The sequence below is a fragment of the Rhinatrema bivittatum genome, chromosome 2, assembly GCF_901001135.1.
Source record: "Rhinatrema bivittatum chromosome 2, aRhiBiv1.1, whole genome shotgun sequence".
Lineage (NCBI taxonomy): Eukaryota > Metazoa > Chordata > Amphibia > Gymnophiona > Rhinatrematidae > Rhinatrema > Rhinatrema bivittatum.
Genome location: NC_042616.1, coordinates 38,602,868 through 38,622,714, shown reverse-complemented (window position 1 = coordinate 38,622,714; position 19,847 = coordinate 38,602,868). Strand labels below are relative to the sequence as shown.

At 50.6% G+C, this 19,847-nt stretch overlaps 2 protein-coding genes across 4 annotated transcripts in view; both read left to right on the top strand.

Annotated features, from left to right (window-relative positions):
* Positions 1-19,847, top strand: part of LOC115083857 (zinc finger protein 271-like) — a 634,158-nt gene that overhangs the window by 375,822 nt on the left and 238,489 nt on the right. The gene's annotated exons all lie outside the window — the stretch shown is intronic.
* The window catches only part of LOC115083873 (zinc finger protein 436-like), a 75,436-nt gene that overhangs the window by 36,824 nt on the left and 18,765 nt on the right, over positions 1-19,847 (top strand). For both annotated transcript variants that reach the window (XM_029587925.1, XM_029587924.1), the window contains 3 exons: positions 2,622-2,747; positions 15,616-15,693; positions 16,345-16,436. In XM_029587925.1, coding sequence (XP_029443785.1) covers positions 2,622-2,747; positions 15,616-15,693; positions 16,345-16,436 — 296 coding nt within the window. The remainder of the gene's footprint in view (positions 1-2,621; positions 2,748-15,615; positions 15,694-16,344; positions 16,437-19,847) is intronic.

Here is a 19,847-nt window from a genome sequence, read left to right as displayed (position 1 = left end):
ATGGGGCATTATTCCATCTATTTCATCGTACCCAAGAAGGGAAGGTTCCTTTCGCCCCATCCTGGACCTCAAGAATGTCAACAGACACCTTGGGTAATTCATTTCCGCATGGAAACTCTGCACTTCGTGATAATGGCCGTACAACCGGGAGAGTTCTTAATCTCCCTGGACCTCTTTGAGGACTACCTTCATATTCCAATTCGGCAAGAACATCAGCTTGCGGTACTGGGCCGCTATTATGAGTTCCGGGTGCTACCCTTCAGCCTGGCCACTGCCCCCAGAACATTTTCTAAGATTATGGTAGTCTCGGCATTTCATGTTGATCAGACAGTGGAGCTTCCGGATTTTCTGGATCTGGATTCTTCTGGGCCTCATGCACGAGAGCTTAGACTGTTGGATTTCCACAGGACTTTGTTGAGATATCTCAAGGTGACTAATGATTTTAGATGATCTGATCATCTCTTCATTTTATGGAGTGGTTCCAAGAAAGGTATCCAGGTTTCTAAGGCTACCATCGTGAGGTAGCTCATGGAGGCTATTGGTTCGGCATACATTCTCAAGGGACATCAGGTACCTGAAGTTTTTTGGGCTCACTCTACAAGGTCACAGAAGCCTCATGGGTGGAGGCTCAATTGGTGTCACCACAGGAAATTTGTAGAGCGGCGACTTGGAAGTCGCTGCATGCTTTTGTGAGGCACTATCGTATAGATGTAGGGGATTCAGAGACTCAGTCGTTTGACGAGAGTGTCTTGCAAGCGGAACTCTCCAAATCCCACCCTAATTAGGGAGCTTTGCTACATCCCAGGAGTCTGGACTGATCTGGGTACGTACAGGTTAAGGAAAATTGGTTCTTATCTGCTAATTTTCATTCCTGTAGTACCACGGATCATTCCTGTAGTACCTGCCCGATCTATGGAGGGTTGAGAGTCATCCACTCAGCTGTAATTTTCTTGATACAGTCTGATTTTTTTTCTAAATTTTGTTAGGTTGTTTGGCTATTTTTTTTACAAGTTTTTACAAGTGTTTTTGCTTGGGTACAGGTCAATATTGAGGAACTGCAGGTGGCACTAGAGAATATGAAGCAGTGTCAATGAAACTTTCTCTGTCTCCATCTGCTGGCAGGGATGCATAAACCTAGGAGTCTGGACTGATCCATGGTACTATAGAAACGAAAATTAGCAGGTAAGAACCAATTTTCCTTTTCTTTGGCTCTTGATGGCTGGAGTTGTCCACCACCGGCCTAGATCACCAAAGTTTTGAAGGCACCAAATATTTGGGCTGAAGAGGAGCTAGCTCTTGCTTGTATCACTGTTGCCCTGGCCCTCTGGCTAACCCTCTCCCTTTGCTCTGATCTCTAGGGGGACCCCATCCCCCATTCTCCAGTTCTGCCTATTTATATGAAAATGTTGAATTTAGTACTGGTTCCAGAACAGGAAGGCCTCCTTCCTCCTAAGGAAATTAAAGCCACTTGCTCTGAGGAAGTTGGGCCTGGTTATAACCATAATCTCTCCATGCAGGCACGGAAGCCTGATGCAGGCACACTGCTGATATTTGGGTTGTAACTATGGCCGTTCCCTGTACGTACCAGGATCAGTCCAGACGGTGGGTTATGTCCCCTGTCCAGCAGATGGAGTAAAACAAGAACTTCTAAGGGTGCTGCCATATAAGACAGCATGCCAAGCGTCCCTCTTCAGTATCTTATAGCTGACCAGACTTGTTTGTGGCTCTAGGGAGATTGGAGTAACCCACCTTGCTATTAAACGAGCCGATACAGTAAAGTCCGCGGGAGAGCGGGCGAATGCCTGCTCTCCCAGTGCGCGCACCAGCGAGTGGCCGGTGCACGATTCTGTATTTAAATTAGGCCTGGCGGTAAAAACGAGCAAAAGGAGGCGCTAGGGACACTAGCACGTCCCTAGCGCCTCCTTTTTGACAGGAGCGGCGGCTGTCAGCAGGTTTGACAGCCGACGCTCAATTTTGCCGGCGTCTGTTCTCAAGTCCGCTGACACTACGGGCTCGGAAACCGGATGCCGGCAAAATTGAGAGTCCAGTTTTTGGCCCGACAGCCGCGGGCCGAATTCAAATTTTTTTATTTTTTTTTTAACTTTTTTTACTCTTTGGGACCTCCGACTTAATATCGCCATGATATTAAGTCGGAGGGTGCACAGAAAAGCAGTTTTTACTGCTTTTCTGTGCACTTTCCCAGTGCTGGAAGAAATTAGCGCCTACTTTTGGGTCGGCGCTAATTTCTGAAAGTAAAATGTGCGGCTTGGCTGCACATTTTACTTTCTGTATCCCGCGCGCATACCTAATAGCGCCCTCAACATGCATTTGCATGTTGAGGGCGCTATTAGGTGCCGCGGGTTGGACGCGCGTTTTCCTCCCCTTACTGAATAAGGGGTAAGGGAAAACGCACGTCCAAGAGCAGTATCGGCCTGAAAATGATCAGAATACTGCCAAAAGGGGGTTTCTGATAATGATCAGTACGCAGCACCAAATTATTTTTAGTTCTGCTGTGTTGGCCGTGCCTATGAAAACAAAATTCTGAGCTCACTTGCACTGATGATACAGGTACTGGAGTAACTTTTCTAAAGTATATTGTAACCATCTTTTTCCCTTTACAGACTCCCTCGGTGTCAAACCTGATATTTTAATTCGATTTAAAGAAGACCATGGGATTGAGCCCCAGAGATCTGAGGAAAGGGGAAATCTGCCCATCGGAAGCACATGTGAGGAACAGCATGAAGCAGGTGATGGAGCTTGGATTAAAGCTAGGGATGGAGTGAGCCAAACATTTCATGCAAGAGGGACCAGACAGAGAGAATGAGGTGTTACAGTCATGGTCCCTGACTTTTAACCTTTGTTCGGATAGTTAGTTTGTTCTAAGAACATAAGAAATTGCCATGCTGTGTCAAACCAAGGGTCCATCAAGCCCAGCATCCTGTTTCCAACAGAGGCCAAACCAGGCCACAAGAACCTGGCAATTACCCAAACACTAAGAAGATCCCATGCTACTGATGCAATTAATAGCAGTGGCTATTCCCTAAGTAAAATTGATTAATACCCATTAATGGACTTCTCCTCCAAGAATGTATCCAAACCGTTTTTGAACCCAGCAACACTAACTGCATTAACCACATCCTCTGGCAACAAATTCCAGAGCTTTATTGTGCATTGAGTGAAAAAGAATTTTCTCCGATTAGTCTTAAATGTGCTACTTGCTAACTTCATGGGGTGCCCCCTAGTCCTTCTAATATCCGAAAGTGTAAATAACTAATTTACATCTACTCAATCAAGACCTCTCATAGTTCCATTATTTCTGTTTTTTCTTTTATTTTCAGGTTTCTCTTGTTTTTTGCCTTTCATTCCTTTCTTCTTTCCCTCTCTCATCCTTCCCCCGTTATTTTAGTACACCCAGTCTCTCTTCCCATTGGCATCTCCATGTATCTCCTCTCCACTCTTGTGTTCTTTCTATCTGCAGTCTCTCTTCTGTTTTCTCTCTCTCTGCCGGTTTCCCTCGGCCTTTCCACCTGCTCCAGTTTCCCACCCCCTTCTGAGCTTTTTATCCTTCCTTCTATCCCTCACTATTTCTGACCTCCCTCCCAGCAGCCTGTGGTTGTTGTTTTCTAGGAGCCCTGTAGTGCAGGCAGCTGGAGGAAAGAAGGCAGGATGGGCCTCCATTGAAATTGGGTGGAGGAAAGGCGGCAGGATGGCCCATACAGGCAGCAACAGCTTGGAGGGAGGTGGGATACTAGAGCAAAGGACAGATTCTGAAGAATGTTCTCTACCATGGTATTGAGGGGGAAGCTGGGTGCATTCCCTATCAAGATTCATAGCTGCATAAGAACATAAGAAATTGCCATGCTGGGTCAGACCAAGGGTCCATCAAGCCCAGCATCCTGTTTCCAACAGAGGCCAAACCAGGCCGCAAGAACCTGGCAATTACCGAAACACCAAGAAGATCCCATGCTACTGATGCAGTTAATAGCAGTGACTATTCCCTAAATAAACTTGATTAATAGCAGTTCCCTGTACGTACCCAGATCAGTCCAGACTCCTGGGTTTTGCCTCCCCTCCAGCAGATGGAGACAGAGAAGTTTTAACGGACTCCGTCCTATACCTCTGAGGTGCCACCTAGAGTCTGTCAGTATTTCTGTCTCCAGCAGATGGTGAAGGTGCAAATCCCTTTCCCTGTACGTACCCGGATCAGTCCAGACACCTGGGTTGTGACTCCGCACCAGCAGGTGGAGACAGAGCAAAACTTGCTGGGCTTCCCTACATATAGTATGGTGCCACCCACAGCCCCTCAGCCTTACTCTGTCTCCAGCAGGTGGTGCAGGGTCACTCACAGCCTCTGGGATCCCTGGGTTTCCTTTTTTGATTTGTAGTCAGGGATCAGTGTTTTTTGTTCAGGTTTCTTAGGAAATAGAAGAAGTACGAAGGAAGTTCAGGCTCCATTGCCCTACAGCCTCCCAGGGGGGTTGTAAAGTCCTGAGGGGACCATCCCCCCCCCTGGTTGAGGCCGCTGCTGAGGGTCGAGGGCCCAGCCGGTCACAGGCAGCAGCGTCGGGGGTGACACCGGGGAGCCCGGTTCACTCACCCCCGCTGGAGCAGCTCAACAGGACCTGGGACAGCGCAAGTAAAAAAAAAAAAAAAAAAAAAAAAAAAAAAAAAGCTTGTTTTGCAGTTTTATTTCCCGAGCCGGCTCTCCTTTTGTTGCGCGCGTTCTCGTAGCGGTCAGTAGCTCCGGTTCACGTTTGTTTTTGTTTTTTTAAGTTGTGCCGGCTTGTTTCGCGCTCGGAACGCGCCGGGGATGCCGAGGCCTTAGTCCTGCCGCGCGTGCGGCTCCGTGCGTGCGCGGTTATCCCGCGACGGGGTTTGTTCTTCCTGCGTTCCCGGGGGCGAGGGGTCGTCCGGGGTCGGTAAGAGGGGCTGATCTCGGTCGGCGCGATCGCCGCCGCGGGAAGGGCAGCGTCAGGACGGCGGCTCGGACCCGTTCCCGCTTAGCGCGGGAACAGTGGCCATCTTGGAGACAGTGCAGGAGGCCACGCGGCGGGCTCTCGCTAATGGCGGCCGGCCTCCTACGCTGTCTCCACAGCGGCGATCATCGGATGGGGCCCCCCCGGAGGGGGGGGCATCTCCGGCGGATGATAGCGCGGCCATGACGTCATCGGGATCCGAGGCGTCTTTTTCAACAGATTTTGCGCTTCTTCTGCGCAAAGTTATGAAGTGCAAGAGGGCCCGGAAGAAGGAGAAGGCAATGGGGGGCCCGGTGCGGGGGCCGGGCGCCCGGAAGAGAAAGTCTGTGGAGGTGCCCAAACGGCCTTCTGAGGCACCGAAAGGGAAACGCCCGGTGAGGGGCGTCCCTCAGGACACGGATTCGGAATCCACGGACTCGGAGGATGGGGACCAGGGGCCTGAGCCCCTAGCGGGGGAGGATGATCTGGATCCCGCGGGTCCGGCTCCTCCGGCGGCCGCAAAAGGACAACCGGCTGATGATGGTGATGATCCGAAGGTGGTCCGGTTGTTTCAGAGGGAGGAATTGGCTCCGCTTATCCCGGCTATTCTTAAGGAGCTGGGAGTGGAGGCGCCGCCGGTTGAGACCAGACAGGAAGCCAATATGGACCCGGTCCTGCTGGGACTCTCGGGTCCGGCCGTAGCTTTTCCTTTCCATTTTTCGGCCTCGGATATACTTTTTAGGGAGTGGGATACCCTAGAATTGGGATTGAAGGTAAGTAAAACCATGGATAAGTTGTACCCACTCCCGGAGACCGCGCTGGAGCTCCTCCGTCTCTCCAAAGTGGACGCGGCGGTGTCGGCGGTGACGAAGAGATCAACGATCCCGGTCACAGGGGCCACGGCGCTGCGGGATATCCAGGATAGAAAGCTGGAAATGCAGCTCAAGAAGGTGTTTGAAGTCTCCGCTCTGGGAGTTCGGGCAGCAATCTGTACTAACTTTGCCCTTCGAGCGGGGTTACGCTGGGCTCAGGTGCTTCAAGCTAATGCCGGTCTCTCGGATGAGGAATCGGCACAGGCGGATCAGCTGGAGGCGGTGATTGCCTATGGAGCGGATGCGCTGTATGATCTCCTGCGCACGTCGGCCAGAGCCATGGTTTCGGCGGTCTCGGGGGGAAGCGTTTTGGCAGGCAGAGTGGACCCGCGGCAGGAGTGGGGTCCAAAGGCTCTCAATGAAACGAGACCAGCCCAGTCCTCGGGACTGCAGCGACTGGGCGTCCCAGTCGTGGGGGCCCGGCTAAGGTTCTTTGCCGGGGAGTGGGCCAAGATAACGTCAGACCAGTGGGTCCTCAGCGTGATAAGTCACGGTTACGGTTTAGATTTTGCACGGATGCCAGCCGACAAGTTTCTCGTGTCCCCATGCAAAGGGATAGTCAAACGCGCTGCAGTAAGGGACACTCTCGGACGGCTGGAAGCCTTGGGGGCCGTAGTTCCCGTGCCTCGAGGACAGCATCGACAGGGTCGGTACTCCATTTACTTCGTTGTACCCAAGAAGGAGGGCACGTACCGGCCAATCTTGGACTTGAAAGGGGTAAACAGGTGCCTTCGCATTCCCCGGTTCAAAATGGAAACGATCCGGTCCGTGGTGGCCGTGGTGCGCCCAGGCGAGTTCCTCGCGTCCTTAGATCTAACCGAGGCGTATCTACATATCGGCATTCAGGTTCCTCAGATTTTGCGTTCTGGGCAGACATTACCAATTCAGAGCTCTGCCCTTCGGACTGGCTACCGCTCCCCGCACTTTTACCAAGGTGATGGTGGTGGTGGCAGCTCAGCTTCGGAGAGAGAGGTTTCTCGTACACCCCTACCTGGACGACTGGCTCATTCGAGCGAAGTCCGCGGAGCAATGTCAACGGGCCGTCGACAGAGTCCTACGGCTCTTACGCTCCCTCGGCTGGGAAGTCAACCTAGCCAAGAGTCGCTTGGTGCCCTCTCAGTCCTTGGAGTATCTGGGGGCGTTGTTCGACACGAAACGAGGTCGAGTCTATCTCTCCGAGGAGAGAGTCTGCAAGCTGCAGGGCCAGGTGCGACGGTTACTGGCCCTCCGAACGCCTCTGGTGCGCGATTACCTGATGGTCTTGGGCTCTATGGCATCCACGCTAGCGTTGGTCCCTTGGGTGTTTGCGCATCTGCGTCCTTTACAGTCGGCGTTACTTTCCCGCTGGAAGCCGGTATCGGAGGAGTTTCAGCTCCCACTCCCTCTCACGGACACAGCGAGGGAAGTCTTCACTGGTGGCTACATCCCGACCATCTCAGGCGTGGAGTTTCTCTGCTCATGCCCGAGTGGACAGTGGTTACGACTGATGCAAGTCTCTCCGGATGGGGAGCAGTCTGTCTGGGACGCTCAGTACAGGGCCTGTGGTCCAAGGAGCAGTCGCGGTGGTCCATCAATCGCCTGGAAACCAGGGCGGTAACGCTGGCGCTTCACGCCTTCCTTCCGCTGATTCGCGGACAGGCGGTCAGGATGTTGTCGGACAACGCAACGACGGTGGCGTACATCAATCGCCAAGGAGGAACCAGGAGCCAACTGGTGGCGGTGGAGGCTCGACGCTTAATGGACTGGGCGGAGCAGCACCTCAACAGCATAGCGGCGTCGCACATCGCCGGAGTGGACAATGTCCAGGTGGACTTCCTCAGTCGCCATCATCTGGATCCAGGAGAATGGGAATTGTCGGAGGAAGCGTTTCGCCTCATCTGCAGGAGATGGGGTCAGCCCCACATGGATCTGATGGCCACCGCTCAGAACGCGAAGGCTCCGCGGTTTTACAGCCGTCGGCGAGAGAGAGGAGCCGAGGGCGTCGACGCTCTAGTGCTGCCGTGGCCGACCGACGTGTTATTGTATGTGTTCCCTCCGTGGCCTCTGATCGGCAAGGTACTTCGGCGGATCGAGTTGCACCCGTCGGACGTGATTCTGGTGGCGCCAGAATGGCCTCGGCGGCCTTGGTTTGCGGATCTTCTGTTCCTGACGGCCGATCCTCCGCTACGTCTTCGGGGATCCCCGGCTCTCCTCCGTCAGGGCCCCGTTTGTTTGGAGGACGCGGATCACTTCTGTCTCGCGGCATGGCTTTTGAGAGGCGTCGCTTGTTGAGAAAGGGCTACTCGGATGCGGTGGTGGCCACCTTGTTGAGATCCAGGAAGCAGTCCACGTCCTTGACCTATGTGCGAGTGTGGTCAGTCTTTGAGGCTTGGTGCAGGGATCGCAAGGTAGACACTATGCTGGCACCGGTATCAGTTGTTCTTGCCTTTCTACAGGCGGGGCTCTCCAACGGTTTGTCTTGCAGTACCCTTCGGGTCCAGGTAGCGGCACTCGGGTGTCTCCGGGGCAAGGTACAGGGGGTCTCTCTGGCCCTGCACCCGGATATAGCCTGTTTTCTTCGGGGTGCCAAACATTTACGTCCGCCGTTGCGTCACCCCTGTCCGTCCTGGAACCTCAATTGGGTCCTTTCCGCGTTGTGTTCACCTCCGTTTGAGCCCTTAAAGCGCATCACGTTGAAGGACCTTACCCTTAAGACGGTCTTCCTGGTCGCGATAGCTTCGGCGAGACGAGTTTCGGAGTTACAGGCCTTGTCCTGTAGGGAACCGTTCTTGCGGATTTCCGATTCAGGAGTGGCTATAAGGACGGTTCCCTCTTTCTTGCCGAAGGTGGTGTCGGCTTTTCATTTGAATCAATCGGTGGAGCTTCCTGCTTTCCCGGAGGCTCGAGTGTCGCCGGAGTTACGGAAGCTGGACGTTCGTCGGCTCCTTCTCCGTTATCTGGAGGTTACGAATCCTTTCCGGGTATCGGATCACCTTTTTGTGTTACACACTGGTCGCAAGCGAGGTAGTGCGGCTTCCAGGGCTACGATTGCCTGTTGGCTCAAGGAGGCTATTGCTTCGGGGTACCTTCTGCGAGGCAAACCAGTTCCGGTGGGGCTTCGGGCTCATTCCACGCGGTCTCACGCCGCTTCGTGGGCGGAGTCCTCTCAAGTCTCACCTCAAGAAATTTGCAGAGCGGCGACTTGGAAGTCACTGCATACATTCACGAGACATTATAGAGTGGATGTCCAGGCTCCTGCCTCGGGGGGTTTTGGCGAGAGAGTTCTCCGAGCGGGACTCTCTGGCTCCCACCCGTAGTTTGTGGCTCTGGTACATCCCAGGTGTCTGGACTGATCCGGGTACGTACAGGGAAAGGAAAATTAGTTCTTACCTGATAATTTTCGTTCCTGTAGTACCACGGATCAGTCCAGGATCCCGCCCGGGTAGGCAGTGTTCGAAATGCTGACAGTTTGAGTTCTGACGAACGGAGAGTCCGCTCGGTGAATTCAGTTGTTAAGGTTTAAGATTTAATTGGTTGACCTCTGGTTCTGGCTGTTCTGTTCCAGTTGGGGGTTTGGTTGAATCGGCCCTTGTTAGGGCGGTACAGTTGGTTAGTATAGTTGGCAGTTTTGCTTTGACATTACGTAAGACTGGGGGGCTGTGGGTGGCACCTTACTATATGTAGGGAAGCCCGGCAAGTTTTGCTCTGTCTCCACCTGCTGGTGCGGAGTCACAACCCAGGTGTCTGGACTGATCCGTGGTACTACAGGAACGAAAATTATCAGGTAAGAACTAATTTTCCTTTAGTCTGGTCTTGTTCCTTGGTTTAGATTTTCTAGGTTTGGATTAGGGCTCAGGTGGATCTCTCTTTTAAGGCAATCTTGGTTTGTTTTCAGCAAAACAAAAAAAGGGAAGGTAAAGTCAGAGACGCAGAGAGAACAGGTACTTTCAAGCCTCCCAGGGGGTTGTCAGGTCCTGGTGGGACACCCCCCCCCCTGGTATTAGAGGCAAATGAGCAGGGGGTTGAAGACCCAGGGACTGCTAGTGGCTTAGGGTAATACCGGGGAGCCCGGCTCACTCACCCTCGAAAGAAAGGAGCGCAGAGCCTTCAAAGCAAAAAAAAAGGTAAACGAGGTTGTTTTCCCTTTCGGCCGGCCCAGCTTTCTTTCCAGCTCCTCCCTCCCTGTCTTGCCGACGCACTTCAGCCGCTGACCTCCCGGTCTATTTTTGGCACTCGGCTTCACTCCTCTGTTCAGGGTTAAATTTAGCCCGCGGAATATGCCTTGTGGTGCGGCCTGCTCAGCGTGTGGCATTGCACTCACACGCCTCTCCAGGGCCGGCATTTGCGCTGACTGCGTCTCGGGAGGAGAAGGAACTTCAGGGAGGTCAGCAGAGGGGAATCCCAGAGGCAGCAGTGCTACACGGCGCTGGGAGCCTGGGAGGCTTGAACCACAGCGCCAGCCATCTGATCCGTTCCTGCTCAGTGCAGGAACGGAGGCCATTTTAAGACATTTAGAGATGCAGAGATGGCTGTTTTGGGGGAAGGGAATTCCCCACCACCTCTTTCTCCACAACCAGGAGCCTCTGGGGGGGGCAAGTCGCTAGAAGATCAGGCACATTCTTCGGGAGAGGACCGTGGGGTTGCCTCAGATGGGTCTTCTTCGTCGTTCTCCTCAGATTTAGTGATGTTGCGTCACAAGGTCTTTAAGGCCTGGAGGGTGGCTAGGCGCCGGAGTGGCAAGGCCCCTCATAGACAGGAGGTCTCCTCCTCTCATAAGTGTCCCAAGTCCCCATCGGGGGTGGGGCCCACGAAGTCCAAGCGCCCTCTCAGGTCCGTTGTTGGTCTGGAGGATTTTTCTTCGTCGGATCTTTCTGATGGCAGAGAGTCTCCTCTGCAGGATCCTCAGGGGGCGGATGCAGGCCAGGATGGTCAGCCCCAGGTTCCCAAACAAGGGGGCGCTTCTATGGAGGACAGCGATGATCCAAAGGTGGTACGTCTGTCCGCAAAGATGAATTGGGTCTGCTCATCCTGGCTATTCTGAAAGAGTTGGGAATTGAGATTCCTCAGGAGGATTCTCGTATGGGAGCGGTGAATCCCATGATACTTGGTCTCAGGTTTCCGGCTCACTCCTTCCCTTTTCATATGTCAGTGACCGACTCTTGTTCTGGGAGTGGGACACTCCGGATCTGGGGTTAAGTCAGCCACGCTATGGATAAGTTGTACCCACTGCCAGAGGACGCTCTGGATCTGCTCAGGGTGCTCAAGGTGGATGCGGCAGTCTCTGCGGTAACAAAGAAGACCACCATCCCGGTCACAGGAGCGACGGCCCTGAAGGATTTGCAGGACCGAAAATTGAAAGTACAGCTTAAGAAGATTTTTGAGATCTCGGTTCTAGGTGTACGGCCGGCCATGTGCAGCAGTTTTGCTCTATGTGCGAGCCTGTGTTGAGTGCAACATTACAATCTGTAGCATCCCTTTCGGATATAGAAGCAGTTCAGTCAGGTCACCTGGAAGCGATGGTGGTTTACAGTGCGGATGCTTTGTATGATCTTCTGTGTATGTTGGGAAGAACTATGGTTTCAGCCATCTCAGCCCGGAGGCTCCTCTGGCTTAGGAACTGGTCTGCGGATGTTTCTTCAAAAGCCCAGCTGAGTTCCTTGCCTTTCAAGGGAAAGCTGCTCTTTGGCCAACAGTTGGAGGACATGATAAAGTCTCTGGGAGAGAATAAGGTCCACAAGTTACCGGAAGATAGGCCCAGGAGCAGAGGGTCCTTCCCTCAGAGGTCAAGATTCCGAGGAAATCGTCGTTTTTGCTCCTCACGATCATCTGGATCCTCCTCTCAGCAAGGTCCTGGCCGTCAACATTCCTGGAACCAGTCCTTTCGTGGCCAAAGGCTGGCCAGAGACTGAGCCCCTCAGGCTCATGGAGGCTCCAAGTCTGCGCAATGAAGTGCGGCCGGATCACTCCTCCGTTCCCAGGATAGGGGGAAGATTGTCCCTTTTTCTGGAGGAGTGGACCAACATGACCTCAGATCAATGGGTCCTAAATATAATAGAACACGGCTACGCTTTAGATTTTGCTTGGCCGATCGATGGATGCTACATGGTTTCTTCGTGCTCTTACCACCAAAAATGTCGAGCGATGAAAGACACACTGCAGCGCTTATGCGACCTGGGCGCCATCATTCCGGTACACATAGGAGAACTCTGGGGGCGCTACTCCATCTACTTTGTGGTGCCAAAAAAGGAGGGCACTTTCTGTCCCATTCTCGACTTAAAAAGGGTCAATCAGACTCTAAAGGTGCCTTGATTTTGGCTGGAAACTCTTCGTTCGGTAATAGCGTCCGTGCACAAAGGAGAATTCTTGGCATCTCTGGATCTGACCGAAGCTTACTTACACATCCCCATTCGCCCGGATCATCAGAAGTATCTGCGGTTCGCAGTCCTCGGGCATCATTTCCAGTTTTGCACACTACCTTTTGGGCTGGCGACGGCACCCAAGATGTTCACCAAGGTGATGGTGATTGTGGCAGCGGCCCTGCGAAAAGAAGGTATACTGGTGCATCACTACCTGGACGATTGGCTGATTCGAGCAAAGTCGGAAGACCTTTGCAGGGCGGCGGTTCAGAGGGTGCTACAGCTGTTGAGCTCGTTAGATTGGGTGGTCAGTCCCGACAAAAGTCATCTGGTTTCTTCCCAATCCTTGGAGTTTCTGGGTGCTCGGTTCGACATGGTCCTGGGAAAGGTTTTTCTTACCGAGGAGAGACTCTCCAAGCTTCTCACTCAGGTGGAGTCCTTGCGGTCCATGCTTCGTCCCAGAGCCTGGGATTATTTACAGGTCCTGGGTTCGATAGCTTCCACTCACAACCTGGTACCATGGGCCTTTGCTCATATGCGTCCTCTTCAGTCAGCCTTGCTCTCCTGATGGAATCCACTCTTCGAGCAGTTTCATCTTCTCTTACCACTGACGGATGCAGCGTGCTCTAGTCTTCTTTGGTGGCTTTGTCCGGACAATTTGCGTCGGGGGGTGGATTTGCAAATTCTCTCATGGATAGTGGTCACCACCGATGCCAGCCTCATGGGGTGGGGGGCAGTTTATCGACGGACAGCGGTGCAGGGCCAGTGGATGAGAATAGAGTCCTCCTGGTCGTTCAATCGGTTGGAAACCAGAGCGGTTCGGTTGGCATTACAGGCCCTCCTTCCTTTGGTAGAGGGTCGATCAGTGAGGGTACTCTCCGACAATGCGACAATGGTGGCTTACATCAATCATCAGGGGGGAACCAGGAGCCGTCCAGTAGCGGCGGAAGCTCAGCTCTTAATCAGCTGGGCGGAGCAACACCTCTACAAGATTGCGGCCTCTCACATTGCCGGGGTGGACAATGTGCAAGCCAATTTTCTCAGCCACCACCAGTTGGACCCAGGGGAGTGGGAACTCTCCAACGAGGCCTTTCGTCTTCTGTACAAACGTTGGAACATGCCCTCCATGGATCTCATGGCGAATTGCCGCAATGCCAAGGCTCCTCGATTCTTCAGTCGGCAACTGGAACCAGGAGCAGAGGGGGTAGATGCTCTGGTCCTTCCCTGGCCAAAGGACATACTGTTGTACGTCTTTCCACTGTGGCCTTTGGTCAGAAAAGTTCTGCGCCGCATCGAAGTTCATCCGGGCAAGGTGATCGGAGTGGCCGAGGCATCTGTGGTTTGCGGATCTTCTGAATCTAGCTGTGGATGGTCTGCTGAGGTTTTGGCCGTCTCCGAGTCTTCTGCATCAGGGCTCCGTTGTTTCGGAGAGGTAAATTGCTTTTGTCTAGCGCCATGGCTTTTGAAAGGCAGAGATTAAGGAGTAAGGGTTACTCGGATGCATTTGTTGCCACGCTCTTACATTCCTGTAAAACATCTACCTCCATGGCTTACGTTAGAGTTTGGAGAGTCTTTGAATCCTGATGTCTAGAATGTGGAGTGCAGCCACCAGGGCTTCAATTTCGAATATTCTGGATTTTTTACAGGCATGGTTAGCCAAGGGGTTGGTGTTTAATTCCCTACGAGTTCAGGTGGCAGTCCTCGGCTGTTTGCATGGAAAGGGGTTGCGCTAGCCTCACATCCGGATATGGCTTGTTTTCTGAGAGGGGCTAAGCATCTGCGTCCTCCGGTCCAGAACCCCTGCCCCCCTTTGGAAGCTGAATCTGGATCTCCGTGCCCTTTGTGATGCTCCTTTTGAGCCATTGAAACGAGCGACTCTGAAGGATCTGACTTTGAAGGTCGTGTTTCTTGTGGCTATTTCCTCAGCAAGATGTGTTTCCGAGATTCAGGCCTTGTCTTGCAGGGAGCCTTTCTTACGGATTTCTGAAGCAGGAGTTTCCTTAAGGATGGTTCCCTCCTTCCACCCGAAAGTGGTGTCCTCTTTTCATTTGAATCAGTCAGTGGAGTTCCCTTCCTTCGCGGGTCTGGATTCTTCTACTCTAGAATCTAGGGATTTAAGGAAGTTTGACATAAAGAGGGGGGTGTTGCGTTACTTGGAGGTTACGAACAGTTTCCGTCTCTCGGACCATCTGTTCGTTCTGTGGAGTGGACCCAAGAGGGGTCATAAAGCTTCAAAGGCCACTATTACATGCTGGCTAAAGGAACCTATTGTTTCGGCATACTTTGTGCAAGGCCGCCCAATTCCAGTCGTCCTTAAAGCTCATTTACTCGATCGCAAGCGGACTCGTGGGCAGAATGTCAACAGATGTCGCCACAGGAGATTTGTAGAGCGGCTACCTGGAAATCTACTCATACCTTTGCCAGACATTATCATCTAGATGTCCGGGCCCCAGAGCCCGGTTCCTTTGGGACCAGTGTACTCCGAGCGGGACTCTCTCGGACCCACCCTAGTTAGGGAAGCTTTGGTACATCCCAGGAGTCTGGACTGATCCGGGTACGTACAGGGAAAGGAAAACTGGTTCTTACCTGCAAATTTTCATTCGTGTAGTACCACGGATCAAGCCAGAGTCCCGCCCATGAGAAGCAGGAGAGCCCGCTTGGCTGGTAGTTAGCAAGATTTCTGCAAGTTTACCGAACGCCCCCCTTTTCAGGGTAAGAATATGGGCATCAATTTGTTCATTGAGTTACAGGTTTTTCATTCCCTTTGCTCTTCAGGGGGAGGTTGTTTATGTAGATGTTATGGTTAAATTTTGTGCTTGGGTACAGTGTAATACTCACAGACTCTAGGTGGCACCTCAGGAGTATAGAACGGAGTCCGTTAAAACTTCTCTGTTTCCATCTGCTGGAGGGGAGGCAAAACCCAGGAGTCTGGACTGATCCGTGGTACTACAGGAACGAAAATTAGCTGGTAAGAACCAATTTTCCTTTAATGGACTTCTCCTCCAAGAACTTATCCAAACCTTTTTTGAACCCAGCTACACTAACTGCACTAACCACATCCTCTGGCAACAAATTCCAGAGCTGAATTGTGCGTTGAGTGAAAAAGAATTTTCTCCGATTAGTCTTAAATGTGCTACTTGCTAACTTCATGGAATGCCCCCTAGTCCTTCTGTTATCCGAAAGTGTAAATAACCGATTCACATCTACTCGTTCAAGACTTCTCATGATCTTAAAGACCTCTATCATATCATATCCCCCCTCAGCTGTCTCTTCTCCAAGCAGAGTCCTTAATTTTTTCTATCCGAGTACGTACATTTTTAGAGCTCACAGGAACACCATCATACCACTTTTAGCCAAGTGTTGATTCTGTTAAGTCAATATCCAAATCTGTTTAAAAGCTGAAGATCTTTTCCTCTTTTTTTTTTTTCCTAACCTGCAATCCCCACCCCACAGTAGAGATCCTGAAAATGGAAGAGCTTCATGTCTGTGTCCAGCCGGAGGGAGAAGAGAAGGTCATTGATACCAAGAGGAGTGAGCAAAAAATTCCTTTGTAATCTACTACTAGCCGTGGCCGAAATGTAATGAGATGCGCTCAGCTGTGCACACATGTTCGTGCGTGGTTGTATGCACACTTTATGCCCATTTTAACAAGGTTTTTTGCGTGCAGTGAGCCCAATTTTCAGTAGTCTGCGCATGTCACTAAATATGTGTATAAGTGAGTCTGCAGAGTTTTATGCTAGTATTTTATAAACAGCATGGCAGGAGCTGCCTAATTTATTGAAAAATGCCAGTTTCTTACCGCTGTAAATTTAACTCCCAGTCAGAGATGGAGTGAAGTTTCTGGGGCTAGTGGTTAGTCTAGGGGCTGAACCCGGAGTTCATGGCGTGGGGATCCTGTTCTTGGGATTTATGTGCATAAAGCATGTGCTGATTGCTGATCTTGTGATGCACAAGATCAGCAATCAGGAAGTACCAGCCCACAAGATTTAGAAAGGTTTCTGGTTGAAGCCTTGCCAAATATCTTCCTTAAAAGTGCATGGGCAGCACCTGGAGAGTTCCAGGAATTTGCCGCGCCACCAGCACCAAATTTTGACATTCTTGAAAAGGGACTTTATTTGAGACCCTTGGGACTCAGCCCAGATTGCTTCTGTGCTTTTCTTGTTTTTCTCATCATCTGCCCAGGCAAAGAGAGATCTCCAGCCTCAATCCATCCCCTCCACTGCAGAATTCAGAGTGAAAATCGGAAAGAAATGTCTGTGCTGGTTTCTGATCAGGTAAGAAATTCTTTGTTTTCCTCTTGGTCATAGGGCAACAGCATTTATAGGAAAACGCTTCCCTGTGCAGCTCTTCCACCCTTCCCTCCTCACAGCACAATGCAAAGATCTTTACCTACCTGGGAAGGTTTGAGTTCTGATCAGCAGAGATTAGCAGGGTGGAGGAGGCATGCAGATTTGGCCCCCTGTCCCAGCAGACCTTTCCCCCACATGCCTACTCATACATGATCACACTCTCTCTCTCTCTCGCACACGTGCATTTTCTCATCCAAGTATGCAGACACTTTCCTACATATTCACACACTCTCTTCATTCCCCAGGCCTGACCCCAGCACTCTCCACTTTTCTGCCTTCAAACACAACTCACAAGCCTCTCCTTTTCCCATATGTTCGGTTGCTGGTTCTGCCGGCTATTTCATCAGACTTGCTTAGGCCGATTCCTTTGACCCACATGGGTGGATTCCTTCTCCTCCTTCCAACTGCTGAATCAGCCAGCACCTTAGACTTCCACGGTTTCCCTAGATACCAGGCAATCTATACAAAATACTGGACATTAACGAGAACAGAGCTCTCGTCACATCAGAATGTGCTGGAGAAGTAATCTCACTAGCAGAGGTCACATAACAAAGCTTATTCCACACACATAATGTAGCTGGAGAGGGAGGGGCCAAGGGTGTCTGGTGAGCATGAGGATCATTTGGTAACTTGTCTGGCTGCTGCAAAGGTGGCAGACCTCACGCATCCCCTTGATAGGATTTCAGTGTGCTGGGGAGGAGCCATCTTTCGTGATGCAGGAGGGAGGTTTTGGATTTTAGGTAGAAAATTGAAATCCATAACCTCCTTGGTTACACTCTCAGAAATGTTCCCTGTTCCAGTGCAAGAGCCTGTCGGCAGGCTGGGCCCCAGAATCTCGGTATGTTGATGAGATGAATTGTACAGGGAAGAGAGATTTATAGATTTCTTAGGACCTGGGGAATATTCTGGGCAAAGAGGAGCCTGTTCTGATGAGATGGGCTCCACCTCAACCAGGATGGAACCCGGCGCCTGGCACTAACATTTATAAAGGAAACAGAGCTCAGCAGCGTATGGTTCGGAGGAAGGTATCTTCAGTGATACTGGTAAAACAAGGAAACTAGAATATCCCAGTAGAGAGTTATGGAAGAGGCTAAAATAGCCCAGAACGATGACTATAAAGAGCACACAGCTGCATAGAGAGAGGAATATCTAGTAAGAAAAGGGAAATGATAATCCCCTTGTCCAGGTCCTTGGTGAGGCCTTATCTCAAAGGAGACAGACAGAATGGAGGCAGTCCAGAGAAGGGTAACCAAACTGGTGGGTGGTCTCCATCGAATGACTTATGAGGAGAAGTTGAAGAACCTGAATGTGTATATCCTGGAGGAGATGAGGAGCAGGGGGTGATATGATACAGATGTTCAGATACTTGAAAGGTTTTAATGATCCATGGTCGACAACAAAGCTTTTCCATTGGAAACAATTTAGTAGAACTAGGGGTCATGATTTGAAACTCCAGGGAAGAAGACTTAGAACCAATGTCAGGAAATATTTCTTCACTGAGAGGGTGGTGGATGCCTGGAATGCCCTTCCGGAGAAAGTGGTGAAGACTAAAACTGTGAAGGATTTCAAAGGGGCATGGGATAAACACTGTGGATCCCTAAAGGCTAGAGGATGAGAATAAATAAAAAAGCTAAACCGGCACGGAGCGGCAGTTACTACCCTTAAGAGAAACATGGGGGTAACCTGCACGGAGCGGCAGTTACTACCCTTAAGAGAAACATGGGGGTAACCTGCACGGAGCGGCAGTTACTACCCTTAAGAGAAACATGGGGGTAACCTGCAAGGAGAGGCAGTTACTACCCTTAAGAGAAACATGGGGGTCACCTGCACGGAGCAGCAGTTACTACCTTGGGAAGCTTGCTGGGCAGACTAGATGGACCATTTTGGTCTTTTTCTGCCGTTACTATGTTACTATATAAATGGCGCTACACTGCCTGTATCATCTGCTAATAAGCTGTGAATACAAATAGAAAAAGATATAAATAAAAGGCATATTTTAAAATTTCTGTATGTGAATATCTGAAATCTGAGTAGTAAGACTAGAGAGTTAGACTATGTGGCATTATACAAAAATATAGGTATTATATAGGTATCTCTGAGATGTGGTAGAAAGAGGGTAACCAAAGGGACATTCTGATCCCAAGGTATAAATTATGTCAGTGTGACAGGACAGGGCTGGCACGCTATGTAAAGAATGGCTGCTCTTTCATCTGCCAACCAGCAGAACAAGTGCGCTTTACCGAAAAAACAACTACTTTTATTAGAAAGTATTTAGATATAGAAAACACTTAAAAAAAACAAAACCTTTTGTGAGTGTGATGGAGGAAAAAATTGGCATACACAGTTAATTAAAAAAAGGTCTGACAATCGATGACAACGTCTTCATCCTCTGTATTGTCAGGATTTTCACGATGCATATTTTCATTGAATCGCTTCAGCATATTACCGGCTGGCAAGAAGCTGGTACAGCCTATGCCCAGCATCTCATTGCATAACGATCAGATTCGCAGATGGTACAAACTGATTCTGAGTTGTTACAAAAGGCAGCAGGTTGTGAGGAACTTCAGAAAGACTTTATGAATGGCAGCTGAAATTGAATGTGGAAAAGTTGTAAAGTGAGGCACAGAGGGGAAAATAACCCCAACTACAGGTACACATTGCTTTATTCAGTATTGGGAGTCACCACACAGGAAAAGGCCTTGGAGTCCTTGTGGACAATACGTTGAAATCCTCAGTCTGTTCAGTCTGCAGAAAGTAGAGGGTTAGGAATGACCTGAAAAGGACTGGAGAATTAAAATGGAAAATATCATCTTACCTCTGTATCGATCCATACTGTGACAGCACCTTGAGTATTATGTGCAGTTCTGGTTTACCCCATCTTAAAAAAAAGACATAGCAGAACTAGAAAAAGTGCAGAGGAGAGCAACAAACATAATAAAGGGGATGGAAAGGCTAAACAGGTTAGGACTTTCAAATAATACTGATACAAAGGGACACTCTATAGAATTAACAATCAACAGATTCAAAATAAATCTTAGCAAATAGTTTTTTCACTCAGCGCACCATCAAGCTGCGGAATCTGTTGCAAGAGGACGTGACTAGCGTAGGGAGGTTTAAAACGGGTCTGGATAAGTTCCTGGAGAAAACGTCCATAAAACATTTTTAGTCATGTAGATTGGGGGAAAGTCATCACTGTCTCTGGGAGTGAGTAACAAGAGAGAGATCTGCTTTTTCACATTTGCCTGGTTCTTGTCACCTGAACTGGCCTCTGTTGGAGATGGGATGCTGGGCTCTCAATGTACCTCGGTCTGACCCAGCATGGCATTTCTTACATTT